The following is a 20,896-nucleotide window of genomic DNA, read 5'->3' as shown; positions in this document are numbered from 1 at the left end:
AGTGACTCTGCCAGTGAGGGAGAAGGAGGGGGTCCGAGCCCACAGCCCTTTCCAGTGAACAGCTCTGAGGTCAGAGAGAAAGGGGGAGTGGGTGCTGGGGTGAGGTGGTCATTGGTAATGGGGTTGTTCGGGGAGTTAAGATCAGGACCAGTGTCTGTGCAGAGGTCAGAGCCTGGCGTAGAGGACCAGGCAGGGGCTGATGGGGACAGACACCAAACAGGCCAGAGGGCCTATGGGCTGGTGCAGGTGGCTGGCTACAGGAGAGACACGCAAGGTGAAGGGTTTGGCCTCTGCTAAGCCCTGGCCCAGGCTGGAGGGTCAAATACAGGCCCAGGACTCTCCCTCTTGGCACATTTTGAGGGAGAGCCCCACATCACTGTGACCTGCTTACCCCCAGGAGTCTCTGGGACAGGAAGGCGGCCGATGGTACTGTGGGCACAGTAGGTTGGGGGCCTAGGGACCCCCATGGCCACGGCTGAGTGGCCCCGGCCCGGGTGGGCCTCGTGTCACAGCCCCAGCACCAACAACTGCCAGGACCTGGGCAACTCCATCCTGTCGCAGCTGGGCCTCATCATCTGCGTTAACATTGGCATCAATATGGTGACACTGGTCAGGGTGGGGCCGGGTGGGAGGGTGCTAGCAGGATGGCTGGGGGGCAGGCCGGGTGGCGGGGGCCTGCCTGGAGTCACTGTGTCCTCCCCCACCTAGCTCTGGCGCAGACTCCGTAGCTTCTTACACCAAGTGTTTCGAGTTATTTGTGAGAAAGGTAAGTGGAGGATGAGGAGGTTGGGGAATAGGAAAGGCAGAAACCAGGTGTTCTAGCCCTGACCTTAAGCGGGCCCCTTCCTCTCCCGCTCTCCCTGCTCAGACACCGTAACTATGCAGATTCTCTTCCTGCACCCTGCCTCTCCAACCCTGGAGAAGCCAGGCTCCCCACCAGCCTCTGACGTGTCCCTGATCCACAGAGGCTTCTAAGTTATGCTCACCTGGGAAGCAGACCCAGCCCCCGAAGCAGAGCGCCCCTGCAGTCGGCCTGCGGTGCACCATGGACCCTGTGAAAATGACCGTGTCCCCCCCACCCACTCGCCGCCGTCGCCGTCGAGACTCTTCAGCACGCCGCGCCCACCGCCCCGTAGCCTGGGCCCCTGACAACTGACAGCGATGACGAGAAGCCCCCACGTCAGCACACAACAATCTGCCCCCACAACTGGAATTGCCCCAAGGACTGGGAAGGCTTTCAGTCCACCCAGGGGTTCTGGACTCCCTGGGCCCAGGATGCCGTGGAGCCACCTACCCAGACCATCCGCTTCCAGCAAACTGTAGAGGGAAGGCCGCTCAAAAGAGAGGCAGTCAGAGCTGGGCCTACAGGCCTACGCGTACCCTATGAACCCCTGCCCCACAGCCCTCAGGCCCTGAGCCACAGGAACGGTTGGGGGGTGCCCCAAGCAGAACAGGAGCAGTGCTCGCCAGCCCAGCCACCCATCCTGGGCCCAGCCCACGTCGCAGACATCCCCCGGCGCCACTCCTCAGGGCGCGTAGCCTATAATGCCAGAGACGTGAGGCAGCGGCTGCGGGAGCTGACCAGGGAGGTGGAGGCCCTGTCCCACTGTTACCCCCCCGGTCTCTGGATCCAGCACGGCTGAGGGGATGGGAAAGGCCTGGGTATACCATTCCCTGACAAAGAGGTGACTGGAAGAAGAATAAAAAGAAGAGAGGAGGTGGTTTGTGGTGGTGTGGGGGGGTGCCAGGGCCCACACAACACCCAGAAGCCTGGTTGCTAAGGAAATGATCTCCTTGGCAACAGGGCCTAGAGAGCCCTGAGGACCCTCATCAACCTCTTGGCCTCACCAGGCCCTGTCCTCAGCCCTTCCCCAGGCCCTTCTTGGTTCCAAGGCTCCCACCTGCCTCTACTCTGTTCTCTAGTGCCCAGGGAAGCCCCCCAAATCCCATTCCAGATCCCCAGGCAGTACTGGCCTCAGTCTCTCAGAGGTCCGGCTCCTACCAGAGCCCTGGTTTAGGCTGTAACTACAGGTGAGGTGTGGTCCCTCTGAAGCCCTGGTTCCTTTGGGGAGGGATGGCTGAGAGTGAGGGTACCCAGGCCCTCACAGTTCCCCAGTCAGAACCCAAAGCTCCTGTATACTCGAGAAGGCTTGGAGCGGAGGATAAAATATTGAGGACACTCTCAAGGGCTGCGTCCACACAGCCCTGTGTGCCCTCACTCCTCTGATTAGCACTTCCATGTCACAAATGAGACTGAGGCTCAGAGACGCCAAGTGACTTATTCATGGTCACATGGACACCAAGGATCAACTTCATGGCCTCAGACGCTCCATCCCTGCTCCCACAGGTAGATTCCCATTGCTACTGGCCCATCAGAGTCTCCTCCCACCTTCCTCAGTTTCCCATGTAAACTCATCGGGATATTGCATCCACTGGACAGCAGGGAAACCCAGGCCCTACCTACTTCTAGACACTTGGGATCACACACACGCACACAACCTGGGAACAAGGAGCCAGGTCGAAGGGCCTAGACCTCACCTTCCATACCAGATGGGGTCCTGGAATGTGAACAGATGGGCCTTTTATGAATCACCCTGCTTCTCTGTTCATTTTCATTTGGCTAACGTTATCGATCATTTTAAGCTGATTCCATTAAGTGGGTCTATATTGAGCACCTGCTACGTGTTTGGAGTCTTGATGGAAAATGCCCACTGGCTCTTTCTATTTCTTTCTTTCTTTTTTTTCTTTTTGGCCATGCAGTGTGGTTTGCAGGATCTTAGTTCCCCAACCAGAGATTGAACCGGGGCCCTCATCAATGAAAGCGTGGAGTCCTAATCGCTGGACCTCCCGGGAATTCCCTGTTCCTCTATATCTGTTGAGATGTTCATTGTACAAACAAAATGACTTGAGGTTCCCCAGGTACCACTTTCACAGACCCCAGCAATGAACCCTGTTTATAATAGTAGATTCCTTTTGTCATATCACAATTACATCTATTTTGTGCTTTGTGAATTTCATGTGGTTTTCTCAAGACAGCAGCTAACCGTTTTTCAACTCGGAGGGTTGGCTCAGTGGGAGGGCAGTTGGTTAGGAAGGAGAGAAACCATGGTTGGGGGTGGTCTCTGGCAAAGGTGGCAAACCCTTGCTCTGAAGCGAAGGGGCCAGTGGGCTCAGTGACCACCAACACCTAAGGCTGCAACCCCCGGCCAGGAAGGGGTGGGTACGGTGGGTACTAGAGTGGTTATGACAGGGAAATGGGCAGGACAAGGAGGGGATGGTGCAGTGGGGCGACCCCAGAGGGGACTCTTACTGTCACTCATCCATCTAGTCACCCTCGCTGCTGGCCCCAAGCAGGCGTGGGTGGGGAATCACAACAGGCTACATAAGCTGCCATAATGTCTCGAACAATGAAATGGAGGAAATCCTTTATGCATGATTCAGTCCCTATGAAGACTGTCTCTCATCTGTAGCAACCATGCTTGCAATTCAAGTTAAGCAAGGCCCCGTGGAGACAGAAGGGCAGACTGAACTCTGGGGACTAGGCTCCATGTAGTGGGAGCCGAGGGCAGAGATGGCCACATAAAGGGCCAGCTGAGTGGATGAAAGATTGGCCACCTCGGCATTGTGACTCCCTGCAACGTGCCTCATTATGCATGCTCCCTCACCTGTTGGTGGGTGTCCGCAGGTCCTGGCATGACTGCACTGTGGGTCAGGGCCGGTGGGGGGGGGGGCGCGGCCCGCGGCCCAGATGGCCCTAGGACCCCCCCACCGTGGAAAACCGGCTCTGGTATGACAACCTGGGGTGCTGCCATCAATACCAAGAAAGTACCCAGAACGCGGAGGACTTCCTGCTCCTGCTGCTGGGCCTTGTCAGCACTGGGATCGGCATGGCAACTATGGTCAGCGATGGTTGGGGACCACCAGTAGGGGTGAAGAGGGCTGAGGGTGGGAACCAGCTGCAGCCTGCACCTCCGTCTGCAGGAACGGTCTTGGCGGGAACGGGGGGTGAGGGTGGAGAGCCTGGCCTTCATTTTCACCCACCCCACCCCACCCCACCCAGGTATGGCATGGGCTCCAGAATGCCTTAGACAAGACCATCTGTTGGATTAATCAGAAAAGTAAGTACGGAAGACAGGTAGGGGGTACCCCGCCCCCGCCACTCCCAGGGCCCTAGAAACCCAGGCCCCCAGGTTCCCAACCCTGAACTCTTCTGACAGTTGCCCTGCCCTCACGGACTCTCGCCTCCCCCAGATGAAATCTCGCAGGCTTGTGAAAGTTCCCCCAAACATCCTCCAGCCAAGGCCCAAGATGTCCACATCCACTGCATCCTGGACCCTGTGGAAGTGAAGATGGCCCGGCCCGCTTGCTACTCCCTGTCCTCCTACCATCATCTCCGCAACCGTAGCCGCAGCTGCAGCCGCCGCCCCTGCAGCCACCAGCGGAGGCCGAAGAACCGCAGACAATTCCCCTACAGCCGCTCAGGCTTCCGTAGGCCGCATCGCAGCCATGGGATGTCACAGCTGCGGCCGATGCCCTCCTTTGATCGGGAGGACCCGGACTCCTACCTGGAGGAGGAAGATGACCTTTCCTTCCCACAACCCAAGTACCCGTGGGGCTGCTGGGGAGGGCTCTACCAGCAGATGGGCCTGCCTTCCAACGTGGCCCTCTGGGGCCGTCAGGGTGGGATCCTGGCCAGCCTGCCACCACCCTGTCTCTACCTGTCGCCCGAGCTGCGCCGCATAGCCAAGCATGTGGAGGCCAAGTCCGAGCTAAGGCTGCAGTCCTTTGGGGCCCCCTGCTCACCATCCCGCATCTGGGGCAACGTGGAGGCTGACCAGTGGACCTCGTCTCCACCACCTCTCCGACGGCTGCCCCCTAACCCCTCGTGGGTCCCTGGGGGGCACAGCACTTACCCCTCAAGGGGCCAGCTGCCGTATGACTCCTGGGATCAACGGCGGCGTGGTCTGGAGGGCTCTGAGCCTCCATCCGCTCTGGTGCCTTGGGGCTGCCGGCCCGAAGCCTGGCAGCGCAACTCCTCCCCGGCCCACGGACGGAGCCTCCCCAGCTGTGCTCACAGCCAGCCCAACCGCAGCCCGCACCCCTTCACGGGACACTTGAATTACTCCCAGGATCCCCACGAGGTGCGGTGCCGGGCGGCCGAATGGGCTGAGACGCTGCCCGTGCGGCGCCCTCTGGCCACATCCGCCTCCCTCACGGTGCTGGCCGAGGCCTCGGACCAGCGGGCCCCGGCTCCCAGCTCAGCGCTGCTCCTCCGCCCCTCCCAGCCCCTGCCCGACATCCAGGCTACCGAGCACCCTCCACCCTCACCCACCTTCATGCCACTCAGGCGGAACCCGGGGGGCAATGCCAACTACCAGGTGTATGACAGCCTGGAGCTGAAGCGGCAAGTGTAGGAGGGCCAAGCGCGGGCCAACTCGCTGCTACCTTCCACCTCGGCCTCCAGGCCCTCTCTGCAGGCGAGCCAGACTGGGAAAACGAACTGACCAGTAGCAAATGGGGCCGGGGGCGGGGGGCGGCAGGGCATGGAGAGAGGAATAAAGAGCGCCAGAGTCCAGGAAACATTGGTGGTCTGTGGCTTGGAAGCACCACTCCTTCTGCCAGCCTGGGTCCCTGCGCTTGGCTTCCTGCAATAAGAAGCCAGTGTCCCCTTCTTGGCCTGAGGGTCCCCTTGGTTTAGTGGCCACAGTTCTGCCAGCAGGCCCCTCCTGGTCCTATACCATGCACTAAGTACATCTGCAGCTGCAGACTCCAAACCCCTGGTCTCTGGGCACCTCCTCTGTGTCTCAGCTCTCCCTGTCCCCAAAGAGCCTCATACAAGAAGCTGCTTCCAAACTGGGAGGTTCCACATCTGGGCAGGTCCAGCTCCAGGCCCAGTGAAGGGCATGAAGAAGGCTGAGGCTCTGGACTCCAGCCAGGCCTTCCGCAGGGCTCTGAGGCCAAGGTCTTCCTAGTCTCAAGAGGGGCCAAGAGACGGAATGTGTCATTCGAACAAGTGAGTCAGCGGGCGGTGAGCGAATGAATGACCGCTCGAGGGGATGTGTGCCGGCCTACGGGCCCTGTTTGACTGTCCAGGCTCAGCTTACCTGACCCTGGTTACCAGGGGAATGCCACCCTGGGCCCTCCTTTTCGTCCCCCTCCCTCACTGTGACCTCACCACCTGCCCCATTATGACCCAGTCTGGCTCCCAGTGACTATATGGAGGCCAGGGGACCCAGGCAGTCCTTGGACCCCCGGCCATGGGTGAGCGAGCCCTCTGCCGAGCCGAGCCATGCTCTGGCACCATCCCCAGGACACGCCAGGAGCTAGGAGACTCAATTCTTCTGATCCCGGTCAGCTTCATCTTGCTCAACGTGGGGATGAACGTGGTGACTATGGTCAGGGCAGGATCTGGGCAGCGGGGTTGGGGGAGCCCTGGGGTCTTGAAGGGGCTGAGGTTGGGAGGGCTGCTGGGGTGTGGCCGGACAAGGGTTGGATTTCAGGGCTCACCCTGCTCCCGGCCTCCCCCCTCCCCTTCTTCCCTCAGCTCTGGAGGCATCTGAAGAGATTCTTGCGGGCACTTTTCAAACGTATTTTCCCCAAAGGTGAGTGGGCGCCAGCGTGGGCTCAGGGGATGTGGGCCTGTCCCCTTTCTTCTGCCCCTGCCTTGATTCTCAGCCCCTCAGGAACCCAGGCCCTGACCCATCTTGCCTTTCCCCACAGACAAGCAAGCCAGCTGTGTAGGCAGCCATCGCATGCGCAGGCGCTGCTCCCTGGATCCCAAGAACCTGTGCTCAAGAGATTCTTCCCGCTTCCGCCATCGCCCAAGCTTCCTGCTCGGGCACCCAAACCACCTTGACTCCTGGATACCAGACACAAAAGATGAGAAGGCTTCTAAGTGCTGCTGGATGCCGCCTCAGTGTGGACGGGCTGGGGCTTCCAGGGAGGCTCCATGGGGACTGTGGAAGGAGCGGGTAGTGGGAGCTGGGGAAGCCTCTCCGGTCACAGCCTTAAAGTCCCAAGCCAACTTTTACTCCAGGTAAGAGACATCTTCCAAGCTCCGCAGGATGAGCAAGGTGGACGTGGTTCCACTCCGCCTGCCCCAAGAGAGCAAGACTAAGACCCCAGACTCTGACCCAGCCCAGGCCCCAGCCCGGGCCCAGACCCGCCCCCCAGTTCAGCCCCCTGCGCATGCTCCTGCCAAGGCCCAGACCTTCTCCTCAGCCCACCCCACTGAGCACACCCACCCCCAAGTCTGAGACCTGCTCCCGAGGCCACGCCCATGAGCACACTTCCGCCCAGGCCCAGGCCTTCTCCCTAGTGCACCCCACTGGGAACACTCCTGCCAAAGCCCAGACCTTCTCCTCCACCCACCCCACTGAGCACGCCCCACCTCAGGCCCAGACTTGCTCAACATTCCACCCCCCTGAGCACACCACCCCCCAGGCCCAGACCCCCTCCCCAGCCCTCACCTCTGAGCACAGCCCTGCCCAGGTCCAGGGCCCTGAGCATACCTCATCCCATACCCCAGCCCAGGCCCAAGCCCAGGCCCCCTCACATGCCTCAGCCCAGTCCCTGGGCCACACTTCTCTCTGCACCCTGACCCTTGCTCATCTGACCTATACCCATGCCAGCACTCTGGTCCCTCCCCCAACTGCTGCCCCAGTCCCTCCCCCAACTTCTGCCCCTGCTACTACTCCTGCCCTAGCCCCTACACCAGCCCCTGTCCCAACTTCTGACACAACCTCTGTCCTAGCGCTGGTCATGGCCCTGACGACCACTCCAGTCCCTTCCACCACCCCTACCCCCATCCTAGATTCTATTCCCTCTACCTTGTCTGCCTTCAGCCAAGGCCTCTCCTCCGGCCATGTGGTCTATGATGACCGCAGGATAAAGCAGAACTTATTCCATGTGTGTCCCCCTCAGAACTCTGGGTATTCCAGAAAGGACTTGGGTACCCTCTCCAGGCCCCAAGAGGGGCATGGTCTGGTGAGCTCTGGTACAGCTGAACACTCAAGCAATGTAATGGGGACAGTGCTAAGCCCTCCACAGGATCCATACTGGGTTACCTGGAGTTGGGGAATATGGAAGGGAAGACCTCAAATGATTCCAAAGACAAATTTGTACAGTCCAAGACCTTCCCTTACTGCGGCTTCCTTCCTTGCAGGTCTGAGAAGAGAAACACGGACCCCGAGACTCCAGTCTACCCCACATTCCTGTACTCCAAGGATGCTGCACCTTCTCAACCTTGCTTCCATTCTCCAACCAGTGCCCAGAGCTCACCATGCACCATGCCTCCACCATGCACTCTTTATCTGCCTCTTGTTTCTCCCAGATCATGGGTCCTTCATCAACACAGCAACCACCAGAAGCCCTCCACCTTAATACAACCCCCCACCTTTCCCCCAACCTCCAAGTCTCCTCAGTCTGTCCTCTCTTCCCAGGGCCCCATCCCTCCCCAGTTATCCACTACTTTCCAAACCCCAAGCCAGGCCCAACCCCCTGGACTTCATAAGAGTCCAGGCCTCAACCAAGGCTCTGTCCTCCCAAGGACCCCAGGCCCTTCCAAAGTCTGCAGAGTTTCCAGAAACCCAAGCCTTACCCCAAACCCAGCCCTCCCCCAAGAACCCAGGCCTTGCTCAAGATCCAGGCCTCCACAAGCTTCCAGGCCTTACCCAAGATGCTGGAATTTACAGGGGCTCAGAACATACCCATGACCCTAGCTTACACAGCACTCAGGAATTAATCGAGATCCTGGCCCCCATAAGGGTCCAGCCCTTACTGAAGACTCTGGCTTATCCAAGAGATCAGGCCTCCATAACAACTCATGCCTTATCCCAAATCCTGGCCTCCACAGGAACCCTCTAGGAACTGACTCTGTCCAAGTTTTGGGCCCACATCAGACCCGACGGTCATTTATATCTGAGGCAGTTCGTCGAAAGGAGGATGCAGGGCAGCACATACCATGGACTTCTGTCCCACCCAGTCAGAACTCCTGCTCTCCCAAGGCTCAGGTGGCCTACAATGACCTGCTAACCTTCTCAGAGGTACCTGTACTGATTGAGCTGCAATCACCCTCCCGGCGAGCAGGCAGCCAAGACTTGGTGTACCAGCCCATGGATACAGTTCCTCCAGCCTGCCAGAACTATCGCCAGATGTCTACGCCTCCCAAAACCAGCTGGAAGCCCTACTGTCCTGGGTCAGGCACCCGGCTAGGGCATGTGGTCTTTGACGCCCGCCAGAGACGGTTCAGAGCAGGCAGGGACAAGTGCGAAGCTCTGTCTCCCAGGCGCCTTCACCGAGAGACATCCAACAACTCACCGGAGACCATCAAGGAGTGGGGATATCAGTGTGTGATGAGCAACTTAGAAAAAAGGGGGACAGATATGCATGAGGAATAAAGAGACAAGAGAAGTGTTCTGTGGTTATTTGAGGACATCCACCCCAGCCCCATCCCACAGGGCCTGATGAGAACCTAAACTATCCCTGCTTTCCTTCCATCGCTGTCTAGCTAAATCCGTTATCCCCAAGGCCCTAGAGCTGCATCGTCAATTACAGTAGCCACTGGCCAAATGCGTATTAGAATGTAAATTAGTTAAAATTAAGGAAAATTAATTCTGTTAAAAATTAAGTTAAAAATTCTCTTCCTCAGGGAACAGAATTTCCCTGGCATCCAGTTCTGTTCCCTGGTGGTCCAGGTGTTGGGACTTGGCGCTTTCACTGCTGTGGCTGGGGTTCAATCCAGCCACAGCTGGTCGGGGAACTCAGACCCCGCAAGCTTCATGGCTTGGCCAAAAAAAAAATTCTGTTCCTCAGTGTCATGACCTTCTAAGGGCTCAGTAGCCACATGGAGCTAGTGGCTACTGCACTGGACGGCACAGATTTAGAACATTTGCATCATCATGGAAAATGCTATTGGAGAGCAGTGCTTTAGAGTTTAGAGCAATTTTCCTTTCCCTGTCACCCACCCCCGGCATCTTAAAGCTCCCCCAGAGCCTAGAGAACTTAGTTCTTTTAAGGGTGGCTCAGAAGCCACCCTCTGGGGAAGAGGTAAGATGTGGGGATGGACAGCCAATGCCTGATTTCCCCAGACTGTGAGAAAGAGCCCAGGCTTCAGTTTTCCTCATCTGGTCTCTTGGGTCACGACCAGATGTACGGAAACTTGCCTCCCCCGTTCTGGGCTGTGTTTGGGGCTCTTGGTTACTGGGGGAGAAGACCTCTCTTTGTCAGTGACTAGGAAACCTTGTGTTTTAGGCTCCCCAAATTGAGCCCTGGATTCTGAGGGTCCCCTCCTTCATAGGCCTCTCAATTTTTCGAGGTGTCTCCACTTAATTTTCTTGCCCATGGACTTAGGCCTAGTTCACTGTGGAGACAGACCCCTGGGAAAAAGGAATGTTAAAAATCCTGGTCCAGTATGCATTGGTCTAATCTGTGAGCGTGTCTCTGGTGTCCTATCTTTCTGTCCTATTATTCTGGCTCCTAGTTTCATCCTGGACTTAAGCTGTGTCCATGATAGCTCTGGTCGCTGAAAGCCATTTCCTTCCCCTGATAATTTTTCATTGCCCTGCCCTAGCCCAGCTGGAGTTTCCTCTGGACTTGATTTTCAGTCCTGATAACTCTTCTGTATACACACATAAGCTGCGAGATTCCAAAGTGTTTTCCCTGCCACCATTTGTGTGTCTGAGGTGGGCAACACTAATATGTCCCTTCCCTGAGTCAGATGTCCATCCCTGGGTCACTACATGCACACTATCAGTGTGTTCTTGTCTAACGTTACCACCGCCGATTCCGAGAAGATACGTCCCAGCCGGAGAGCCCATTTCCAACACCTCTGTGGCTCAGCTCTGACCTTGGACAAGTCATGTGCAACCTTTCTAGGCTTGCAGTCTCATCTCTAAAATGAAGTTATAATTGCATGCAAGAACCCTTCTAGATTTAAATGACCAGGGCTCCTCTACTCCCAAGTGAGATGTAGAGTCCCCTATTTCTCCGCATGCCCTAGTGTATGTCCGTCATTATTGTTTGCTATTCAGATCCATCCTATTAGGCCTCTGTTCTAACCCCAAGGAGTGTTTGTGCGGTTCACCTGGCCTTGTAAAGACACAGAATAGTTTATCATAAAGACACAGAATAGTTTATCTCCAAAGAAACTACAACTTCCATCAGGCACTACTTCAACGGAACAGGAAAGGATGTGGGGGCGTGGCCCCAACGCCCTGGTAGCTTTGAAGACAAACTACAACTCCCAGGATAGCCGCGAGATCTCTGCAGAGCGAAAGGAGTGACTGAACTCTGACTGGAGGCCGGGCTGGTCCGGAACCACCCCGACAGTCTCCAGAAAGGGGCGTGGTTATAATTTAGGGGCGTGACCTTGCAGGCAGCAGGAAGAAGTTACCTGTTGAATCTTCCTATCCATTCTCTTCCCAGCCTTTGTAGCTAACCCTAAGAGGGAAGCCGCAAGCCACTAGCCTCTTCTGAAAAAGAGGTAAGGGGGCGTAGACAAGGGGCCGCGAAGGAGGCTATTGCATTCCTTAGGAGGGGCCAAACAGCTACTTTCTACCTGCTGAGTCAGGTGAACCGTTCCATGGGGGCGGGGACCAGCATATGAGAAAAGGGCAAGGACGGAGGAGGTATTTATTTGTTCTCTTTCAAGACTAAATTTAGGGCCCTTCGTCTGCAGACCCATTGGCGGACTGTGTCTTGGGAACCCTCTTGGCCTCTGGAAGAGAAAAGAACGGGGGCCAGTTTTCCGCAGCAAAAGGAACGGCCCGTCTGGGCTTCCTCCCGTCTGTGTATTTCCTAGCCCCCAAACGACAGAGCCATATGGCTTCCGCGGTCTGGGGGAGTGCTCCCTGGTGGGGCCCACCGCCCCCAGCCCCAGCCCGGCCGCTCACGGACATCGACTTCTGCTCTGGGGCGCAGCTGCAAGAACTAACCCAGCTGATCCAGGAGCTGGGTATGCAGGCGAGCTGGAGTGAAGGTCCCAAGCCAGGACCAGATCTCCTCCAGGCCAAGGACTTTGTTTTCTCTTTGCTTGGTAAGTAACCCTCCCAGCCTTCGGGAACTTGCAGCTCTCAGCTCCGCCTCACCCCGCCCCGGCTCTGGATCACGCCTTTACGATCCCTTCTCTTTCCTTAGGTCTCGTTCACCGCCGGGACCCTCGCTTTCCTCCTCAGGCAGAGCTCTTGCTGCTTCGTGGCGGGATTCGCGAGGGCTCCCTGGATCTGGGGCCTGCGCCTCTAGGTCCCTACGCTCGGGGACCTCACTACGACGCCGGCTTCACACTCCTGGTGCCCGTGCTTTCGCTAGATGGCACTGGGCAGGAGCTGCAACCGGACGTGAAATCCTGTTACGCATGGCTCTTCCTCCCAGAGCAGGTACGCGGAACCTCGGTCCGGGAGGCATGGCAGGATTGCCTAGGACCCCCAGTCCCAGGAGGACGTGATTCGATCCACCCAGCCCAAAGCAAAGAAACTCCCAAGGATCCGCAAATCTCCGTGGACCAGCTACACGGTGACGTCACTGAGCCTGAGGCACACGAGTCTTTGGAAAACTCACCTAGTAATGTTTCAGTGCCAGAGTTGCCTCAACAAGACGTAACCGATGTTGACTTTCCCTCACCACTGAAAAAAACGAATGGTGACGTCACCAAAGCAGCCGAAGTTAGCCCAGTGCCACAGCCGTCGGAGGCTCCGGAGGCATGGCCCACATTGTGCCCCGCCCAGGTGGCTGCCTGGTTCTTTGCTTCACTGGCGGCGGTCGCTGAGTCCCTGTTTCCGGTCCCGGGTGCCCCGCGCTTGGTCCACGCAGCCCGCCACGCGGGGGTCACCACCATCCTCGTGGCTACGCCCGGGCCCCCGCGCCGCCTCTTGCTTTTCGACTTGATCCCCGTGGTGTCCGTGGCCGGCTGGCCCCAGGGGGCTCGGAGCCACTCGTGGGCCGGCCCGCTGGCCTCGGAGTCGTCTTCCTTCTACCTGGTGCCCGGCGGCGGCGGCACAGAGCGGCCGGACGCCCCCGGCTGGCAGCTCTGCTTCGCCCGCCAAGAGCTGGCGCTCAAGACGCGCATACCCGTTCCCCTGCTACAAGCGCACGCGGCGGCCCAGGCGCTGCTGCGCCCGCTGGTGGCCGGGACTAGGGTCGCGGCGCCCTACCTCCTGCGGACGTTGCTCTACTGGGCGTGCGAGCGGCTGCCCGCGCTCTATCTGGCGCGACCCGAGAATGCGGGCGCCTGCTGCCTCGGGCTGCTGGATGAGCTGGGCCGGGTGCTCGAGGCTGGGACGCTGCCCCACTATTTTCTGAGTGGCCAAAAGCTCCGTGCGGGGGACGGCGCCGCTTCGCTGCTCGGGGCGTTGGCCCTGCTTCGCAGGGACCCTGCCCTCGCCCTGCGCGCCGCTGTGGAAGAGGCCAAGGCTGCACGCAAGGGGGGCGGCTTAGCCGGCGTGGGAGGCGGGGCCCATTAAAGACGCTGTTCCTACTAACCTCGAATGTGCTTCTGTTGGCCAGCGGGATGTGGAGGGGACTGCTCTCCCCTCACCTGGGAGACAGGCTGCTGAGCGATTTGGGCCTGAAGAGCCCGTTCTAGAAGGCCTCCTCGCCGGTTCCTCCGCTTCCTCCTACCCTCCTCCCGCCCCATCCCTGGCACAGGTCGTTCCATTCTGGCCTCTCCACTTTCCAAATCTGTGGCCAGCACCCCTCCCACTCCGGTGCAGCGTCTGGCATCCATCTCCCGCCAGTTCTTATGGTCTTTTCTCTCAGGAGTCAATAGGGATGGGGGTAATATATTTGCTGAAAAAACGTGTAAAGGAGAGAGGTATGGAGACCAGGGACTGACAGTTTGTCTCACACAAAAGCAGAGACATTAAGGAGGCCGGATTTCACCCCAGGCTAGACTTCACCACCACCGCTATCTCTTCAGTTATTCCCCCCACCTTCCTCATCCAGTTCTGTCCTCCATCCCGGGCAATAGGGTCCCTTTCTCCATTCTCGGGGCATCCGCCATTCCATCTATCTAAGCCCAACCTCTCCCCCCATCCAGAGTTCCATTCAGTGGAGTCGCCTCCTTGTCCCTCCTCCTCTGAACCCCGAGACATGCGGCCTTGCCTCGGCTCCGCCTGTCTCTAAGAGCTTCGCCACTCCCTGCCTCCAAGGAACCCCGGGGTTCCGCCCGCCCAGTTTCACCCCCGCCACTCTTTCCCGGCGTCTCCGCCCCCTGCCCCGCCCCCGGGCCGGCTCTCGGAGGAGAGGGGAGCCGCTGTCGCCGCCGCCGCCTCAGCTTCCCACAGCCGCTACCGCTGCCTCCGCTGCCGCCGCTCCGCTTGGCCCAGCCGCCAGGCCCAGTGCTCACTTCGCCAGACCAGGGCGCTCTGCGGAGACACCCTCAATCCTTCCTGGGGTCCGGGACGCCTAGCCGGGCGTGGGGGGAAGCTCCGCTTGCGGGGTACAGGGAGGGAGGAGCCTGGAACCGGAGCCAGCGCCAGCCGACCCCGGATCGACAAGACAGGACAGGTTGAGGGGCGTCGGGGAAGGAAGAGGGGGTGCTATAGGCAGTCCCGGGGAGGACAAGGAAGCCCTGTCGCAGAAAGCTCTGATGCGCTCTGACTTACAGCGGGTCTGTTCACATTTGGGGACCCGTGACAACGTGGGTGCACTCCTCTCTCGGGGGGCTGGTTGGATTGGAGGGCGTGGGATCTAAACAGCACCAGCTGTCCCCGAGGAAATTAGGGGCTGCCAGAAAAAAAAAGCCAAAAACCTATGCTCCTTATTCCGAGGTGACAGAGGGCCCTCCAGACAACCACCTGGTGTAACCACTAGGAAGGGCGGATTTGGAGGTGACTTCAAAAGGAGTGGATGGTAACAAGGTGAGGAAAGGGGCTCAGCAGCTGGAACGCTGTGCCACTAGAATTGGGGGTGACTTGGTAAAAAGCGGTATCGTCCAGAGACAGGGTCTGGGAACCTCATCTTGCTGATTGGCGACAGTCTGGATATTTCAAGGCATAGTTTTTTGGGGATTTCAGTGAAAAAAAGTGGGGGATTCTTCAATTAGAGGGTGGCAAAAGAAAAGACACCAAGGTTGGGTTCTTCCTAGACACTGGCAACACCCCAGCAGGGGTGGGGTGAGCTAATATCCCCAAAGCTAAGGACCCACACCCTTAAAATTACAAGAGTGGCTTTGGCAGGAGTGCAGGTCCCGGAAATAGGGTGGAAAGGTGCCTGGGGATATTGGAACCACATCCTGGAAAATTTGAGGGTCTTGGCTTTGGGATAGTGTTAGTGGGGGACAGGGACACTGGAGATCAGAGAAGGGGGAGTTTTCTGCGGGGGGCAAAGGTCGAGGGTGGGGTCAACTGACAGGTACATAGGCTGCTGGGTCTGGCGAAGCTAGCACGAGGCCCAAGGGTGGGAGCTGGTGCCTGGGGGGGGGTCGTCTAGGGCTTATCCTCAGGTCCCGTGGGTGAGGCGGCGAGTCGGACCGGAGAGTCAAGAGCATGTCCTGGTGAGCTAGCGGGCTTCTCCGGGGGGGGGGGGGGGGGCAGCGCGCTCCGGGAGCCTGCCGGTTTTGGGGTGTCTCCTCCCGGGGCGCCATGGCGGCACTGGCCAGCAGCCTGATCCGGCAGAAGCGGGAGGTCCACGAGCCCGGGGGCAGCCGGCCCGTGTCGGCGCAGCGGCGCGTGTGTCCTCGCGGCACCAAGTCCCTTTGCCAGAAGCAGCTCCTCATCCTGCTGTCCAAGGTGCGACTGTGCGGGGGGCGGCCCGCGCGGCCGGACCGCTGCCCGGGTGAGTGGCTGGGGCGGGGTCTCCGGGCCGGGGGTCTCTCTGCCTGGGAGGTTGAGGCCAGGGACTCGGAAGAGCGGGGCCCGACTGACGGGGGCTCCCCGAAAGTGAAAGGGGGTGGGCCTGGACCACAAACTCTCGGCCAGACGATTCCTCAGTTCCCCTTCTCTCTCGCCCATAACCCCGAGTCCCCTTGCTTTCGAGGGCAAGGGGAAGGCTTGAGGGGCTAAGCCTGGTGCCCCGAAGCCTGGCAGCTCCCGCTCGGCCCCCCTCCCAACACAGGAGTCCCCACCCCCACCATCCTCTGCCTACGTGCCGTCTCTCGCGATTCTTTCAATGCCGAGTGGAGGGGCCTGGGGGTTCCGGACGCCTGGGTCACCCCGAGGGTTTCTGCGGCTCCGGCAGCCCCGCCCCCGCCTCGGTTCTCCCGCTCCTCCGAGTCTTGGATCCGTTCCTCCTCGCCGAGCTTGCCTGGCTCGGTACCAATCTGCCCAGCTCTCCCCCGGGTGTCCTTGCAGCTACCTCGCCAGTCCGCCCCTCTGTGCGCCCTCCTCCCGTGACCTGCACTTCAAGAAGAGAGCTGGGCACTCCCCCATGACCGCCTACGCGACTCAGAAATCGGGTCCCACGGGCTCAGGGGACCCTCTGCCGCGAGGAACTCAGACACACTACACGGCTGGATACCCGCACGGAGACTGGGGGTCGTACCATCTACGAGGGGGTACCGGGAACTCGGCCGCAAGCGCCGGGGGAGGAGAGTTGTGAGGGTTAGCGTGTGGTCCCCGTCCAGGTGCGACAGGCGGGAAGTCCCTCTGGCCTCGCTCCTGTCCTCTCTCAGCTCCCCTAGGGGGAGACCCCCCCACCCCCCGCTGGCGTCCTCCTCCCCCCGCCGCCGGCCCTCCGCAGTGGTACGGTCCGCAGCCCACCCTTTGAGTGGGACCCAGCCCCCACGTGAGTCAGCCTGCCTCACCAGCTCCCTGGCCCCCTCCCCCATTTCCTTGGTTTGGTACCGAATATCCCCCATCCCAGGCGGGTTACCTGGATGATGGGGAGAGGCTGAGCCTCAGGGAGGGCGGGGACCCCGCGAGCCAGCAGACTGACAGACAGACAGACAGACAGACAGATGGGTCAGTGTCAGACAGGCCGGCGCTGGGCCAAGGCGAGGCCCGCGCGAAGCGAGCGGCAGCCGCAGCAGCAGGTGCTGAGTCAGCGTCAGGCCCAGTCCCACCCCCACTCCTGAGGGGGCGCCCCTACCCTGGGGTCACCTTAATGCCCCCCACATTCGCAAACACACTGCCCCTTCAGCAGCTCTGCCTGTCTCCCTTTGTCCTCTGCGTTTCCATGTATCTCTCCCCTTCCTCTTCCTTCTTCTCCCCTCCCCCCATTCTGGTTGAGCTGTAGAGTAGGAATTAAATACATTTCAATCAATTAAACTGAAAGCTGGTTAGAGGAAGCAGAAGGGACCCACACCCCAGCTTCCTCTGGAGTCAAAGAGAGGTGGGGGAGAGCTTGCTTAGAGGGTCAGGGAGTTGGGGCCCTGGGACCCTCTTCCTTCCCTCCATCCTCCTTTCCTTCTGTCCTCTGATCCCGCCAAGTGTAGCAATGTTTCTGGGAACAGAGATGTCATGTTCCAAGATGAATGTCTCTCTCTCCAGAGCCTCAGCTCAAAGGCATCGTCACCAAACTGTTCTGCCGCCAGGGTTTCTACCTCCAGGCGAATCCCGATGGGAGCATCCAGGGCACCCCAGAGGACACCAGCTCTTTCAGTGAGAGGGGAAGCCAGCTGCTGGGTGGGAAGGGGGAGCACAGGCATAGGAGATGACAGTCCTATTGTGGCTTCAGGTTCTGTTGTTTTCAGTCTGGCTTTTTTTTTTTTAGATGTTGGGGGTAGGAGTTTATTAATTAATTTATTTATTTTTGCTGTGTTGGGTCTTGGTTTCTGTGCGCGGGCTTTCTCTAGTTGTGTCGAGCGGGGGCCACTCTTCATCGCTGTGCGCGGGCCTCTCACTATCGCGGCCTCTCTTGTTGCGGAGCACAGGCTTCAGACGCGCAGGCTCAGTAGTTGTGGCTTACGGGCCTAGTTGCTCTGCGGCATGTGGGATCCTCCCAGACCAGGGCTCGAACCCGTGTCCCCTGCATTAGCAGGCAGATTCTCAACCACTGCGCCACCAGGGAAGCCCCAGTCTGGCTTTTTGACCCCTCAAAGGAAGAAGTAGAACTGGGACCAGAATTGAGGGGGGGCTCGGATGGGGATTGGAGACTTGGGGTACTGATACCCCTTCTCTCCACCCCCAGCCCACTTCAACCTGATCCCTGTGGGGCTCCGTGTAGTCACCATCCAGAGTGCCAAGCTGGGTCACTACGTGGCCATGAACGCTGAGGGGCTGCTCTACAGCTCGGTGAGACAAGGGGGCAGAGTGGCCTGGAGTCAGGGGACTCCCCTAGCTACAGCCTTCCCAACTACAGATATTTTGCAGCTCAGGGCTTCCTCTCCCTCCAGCTCTTGCCTGTCCTCACTGCCCGCTCCCAAGCACCTCCTGTAGCCTCCCTCCAATCCCTTCTCCTCCAATAGCCTCCTAAATACCCCCAGGCTCTTTGAATGTCCAACTCTTTCAACCTTTTAGGACCCCTGTGTCTTCTCCAACCTCCTCTAGACCTCATTATTACTCACTTCCCCAGAGTCATTCAGGATGCTGGGGAAGGATTCAGGAACTCCTCCAAGCAGAAATTCCCTCCAGGTGCCCTGGATGGTGAGAGGGTGGGAGTAGAGCAGAGAGAAGTTATCTTCTTATCCCAGGCCCCCAGAAGTCTAGTTCCCGGCCCTCGGGGGGCCACCAGACTCTTCCTCATCCTCCCTTTCTCCCAGTTCCTGCGTGGACTCAGAAGTTGGCTCTGCCAGTCTCAAACGTATGGATTATATCCTGCCTTGTTCTTCCCAGGGCTCCCTTCTGTTCAGTGATGTGTCTTTTTGTGTTTCTGTCTGTGTGTGCCTTTCTGGGTCTTTGTCTCCTCAGCCACATTTCACAGCTGAGTGTCGCTTTAAGGAGTGCGTCTTTGAGAATTACTATGTCCTGTACGCCTCTGCTCTCTATCGCCAGCGTCGTTCTGGCCGGGCCTGGTACCTGGGCCTGGACAAGGAGGGCCGAGTCATGAAGGGAAATCGAGTCAAGAAGACCAAGGCAGCCGCCCACTTTGTGCCCAAGCTCCTGGAGGGTGAGTATGGACCCCCAGGGAAGAGGTGGACACATGGGACGGTGTTGACCTTGACATGGACATTTAGTGACACACAGCTAAGGGGCTGTAAGTGTTTTAAGAGGACACATGCTATGACAGGTCAAGCCAGGAAGGCTTTGGCCTTTGGAGGTTTGGGAAGCTCTCCTTCTGTGCGTTCCCAGAGGAGGAGTGTAGGGGAAGGGAGCCCTTTCAGAGCTCTCTTGGTGCCTAACTCTCCTTCCTGCTCCTCTCTCTCCCCTTCACAGTGGCTGTGTACCGGGAGCCTTCTCTCCACAGTGTCCCTGAGACCTCCCCTTCCAGTCCCCCTGCCCCCTGCCGTGTAGTCCCTGGACTGGAGGCTCCCTGCTCTAGCCACCACCACAGCCTGTCTCCCAGCCCTGCTTCTGGCCCTGCTCTCACCCCTGCTGCCACACTCATGCCCTGAGCAGCCATGTCCCACGAGGTGCTCTACCCTGAGGGAGCCTAGGGGCCGGCCATGACTTCCGGGGCTGCTGAGACCCTTAGATCCTTGGGCCCGGGAAAGGGGTCAGAGAGGGGGATGTCTGAAAATGGTCCTGGCTGATCACTTCTTTCCTTCCACACTCACACCCTCCAAAGCCTTTTCCCGAGATGGTGCGGGGGGGTTCCAAAACTGACAAAACCAGGGCATAAATCTTCCCCACCCCGGGCTCAGCCAGTTCCTGGAGCCCTTTGCCCTTTTCATGGCCACCAAGCCATAGACTTATAGGTCCACTGCAGCTCAGGATTAGTTTCCTTCTTTCGCTACTCCACCTTTTGCCTTGTTCCAGACAGGCTCTGGAACACCAGGCACCCCAGCCAGGGCCATTTCTGCACCCAGGGTCTGTGCTGGTACACAGGCATGCTGCCAGGCTCTGTTCTGGATCCATCAGGCTTCTGTCCTTCACCCAGATGGACCCCTGGTTTCCAATTAGAGAGAGGCTGGATTTGGGCCCTGTCCAGCTGTTGGTCTTGGCCTGAATTGGGCCAGTCTCAGATCACCACAGGTTTAATTTTCTTACCCCAGAGACACCCAGTTCTAGAGCGTGGTGTTCTAGACACATACAGAGCCATACTTCCTTCTGAATCTCAGCTCTAGGACATAGACCACGACTCTCAGCCCTTCCCTCTAGGATGGAACTAGAGCCTATATAGGCATGTTATTGCTCTAGAGTAAGAGTTCTAGACCCACGCTTCCACCTTCTCTAGTGATACCTGTTAAGCAGGAGCTCTGGAAAGGACCCAGCTATGATTCACAAAGAACTAAGTCCAGAACTTCTTGTTTTCCCTAGACAATTTTCCAAAAATCTTATTCTTCCTATAGAATGCTAACCTTATTTTTTACATGCAGTTTCTAGCTCCTGCAACTCAGCTGGGGTCCTGCCAGGGAACAGAGGCTGAGGAAGGACAGAGGAGTTTTGGAAGGAATCCCTGGCTCATAGAAGGGCAGCTAGGATGGGAAAGTGGCCAGAACCATGGCATGACTGGACCTGTGCCTGGGTTAGGGGGACATGAACACTTAGCTACCTCAGCAGGAATTCCTTCCAGGTCCCCTTTAAAGCTGAGGTCTTTAGGGTAATGGGTCTAGAATAAAAAAGACAAATGGGACATAGCTTTGAACCCCCTCAAATGAGGAGACACCAATTCAGCAATAAGTCCCACCCTTCTCCCCTGCAGGTCAGGCCAAGGAGGGTGAGGGTCTCTTGGTCTCTAGACCTCATACACCCCTCCAGCTTCTAACTGAATAGAACTTGCTTTACCTCAGCTGGGTGTTAGGTACCCAAAAAGGCTCTGCTCCCAGGGGACCAGTCTCCACTCCATGCTTTCTCAATTAAAGACGATTTATACAATTGAAGTGTTGTCTGCCATCTGTGGGTAGCAGGCTTTGGCAGTCGCT

At 58.4% G+C, this 20,896-nt stretch overlaps 5 protein-coding genes across 8 annotated transcripts; all 5 read left to right on the top strand.

Moving 5' to 3' along the window:
• Positions 1 to 7: 7 nt before the first annotated feature.
• SPEM1 (spermatid maturation 1) lies at positions 8 to 1,689 on the top strand. The gene is given in 7 exon segments (XM_033847036.1): positions 8 to 609; positions 709 to 766; positions 966 to 1,152; positions 1,154 to 1,345; positions 1,347 to 1,390; positions 1,393 to 1,613; positions 1,615 to 1,689. Coding segments are annotated over 7 exon segments (921 nt in total). The 5' UTR covers positions 8 to 465.
• Positions 1,690 to 3,693: 2,004 nt separating this feature from the next.
• SPEM2 (SPEM family member 2) lies at positions 3,694 to 5,504 on the top strand. The gene is given in 4 exon segments (XM_033847597.1): positions 3,694 to 3,708; positions 3,759 to 3,899; positions 4,061 to 4,118; positions 4,252 to 5,504. Coding segments are annotated over 4 exon segments (1,467 nt in total).
• Positions 5,505 to 8,382: 2,878 nt separating this feature from the next.
• Positions 8,383 to 9,354, top strand: SPEM3 (SPEM family member 3; the record flags this gene model as incomplete). The annotated part of the gene is given in 3 exon segments (XM_033847596.2): positions 8,383 to 8,728; positions 8,731 to 9,317; positions 9,319 to 9,354. Coding segments are annotated over 3 exon segments (969 nt in total), but the record flags the coding sequence as incomplete, so codon positions are not given.
• Positions 9,355 to 11,325: 1,971 nt separating this feature from the next.
• Positions 11,326 to 13,475, top strand: TMEM102 (transmembrane protein 102). 2 transcript variants are annotated; one of them, XM_033848147.2, is made up of 3 exons: positions 11,326 to 11,482; positions 11,678 to 12,034; positions 12,136 to 13,475. In XM_033848147.2, the coding sequence occupies exons 2-3, from the start codon at positions 11,821 to 11,823 to the stop codon at positions 13,455 to 13,457; spliced, it is 1,536 nt and encodes a 511-aa protein (XP_033704038.1). In that variant the 5' UTR covers positions 11,326 to 11,482; positions 11,678 to 11,820; the 3' UTR covers positions 13,458 to 13,475. The 2 variants fall into 2 exon arrangements, with proteins under 2 accessions (XP_033704038.1, XP_033704039.1); XM_033848148.2 differs by having other exon boundaries at positions 11,350 to 11,482; positions 11,651 to 12,034.
• Positions 13,476 to 13,521: 46 nt separating this feature from the next.
• FGF11 (fibroblast growth factor 11) lies at positions 13,522 to 20,854 on the top strand. Of its 3 annotated transcripts, XM_033848153.2 has the most exons (6): positions 13,522 to 14,855; positions 15,531 to 15,771; positions 17,424 to 17,534; positions 18,064 to 18,167; positions 18,783 to 18,981; positions 19,248 to 20,854. In XM_033848153.2, the coding sequence occupies exons 2-6, from the start codon at positions 15,579 to 15,581 to the stop codon at positions 19,424 to 19,426; spliced, it is 786 nt and encodes a 261-aa protein (XP_033704044.1). In that variant the 5' UTR covers positions 13,522 to 14,855; positions 15,531 to 15,578; the 3' UTR covers positions 19,427 to 20,854. The 3 variants fall into 3 exon arrangements, with proteins under 3 accessions (XP_033704044.1, XP_073653578.1, XP_033704041.1); XM_073797477.1 differs by lacking the exon at positions 13,522 to 14,855 and having other exon boundaries at positions 15,634 to 16,489; positions 18,867 to 18,981; XM_033848150.2 differs by lacking the exon at positions 13,522 to 14,855 and having other exon boundaries at positions 15,634 to 16,489.
• The last annotated feature ends 42 nt before the right edge of the window (positions 20,855 to 20,896 follow it).

Source organism: Tursiops truncatus, chromosome 20, assembly GCF_011762595.2.
Source record: "Tursiops truncatus isolate mTurTru1 chromosome 20, mTurTru1.mat.Y, whole genome shotgun sequence".
NCBI lineage: Eukaryota > Metazoa > Chordata > Mammalia > Artiodactyla > Delphinidae > Tursiops > Tursiops truncatus.
The sequence above is the reverse complement of the archived record's forward strand: the minus strand, read 5'-3'. Positions and strand labels throughout refer to the sequence as shown.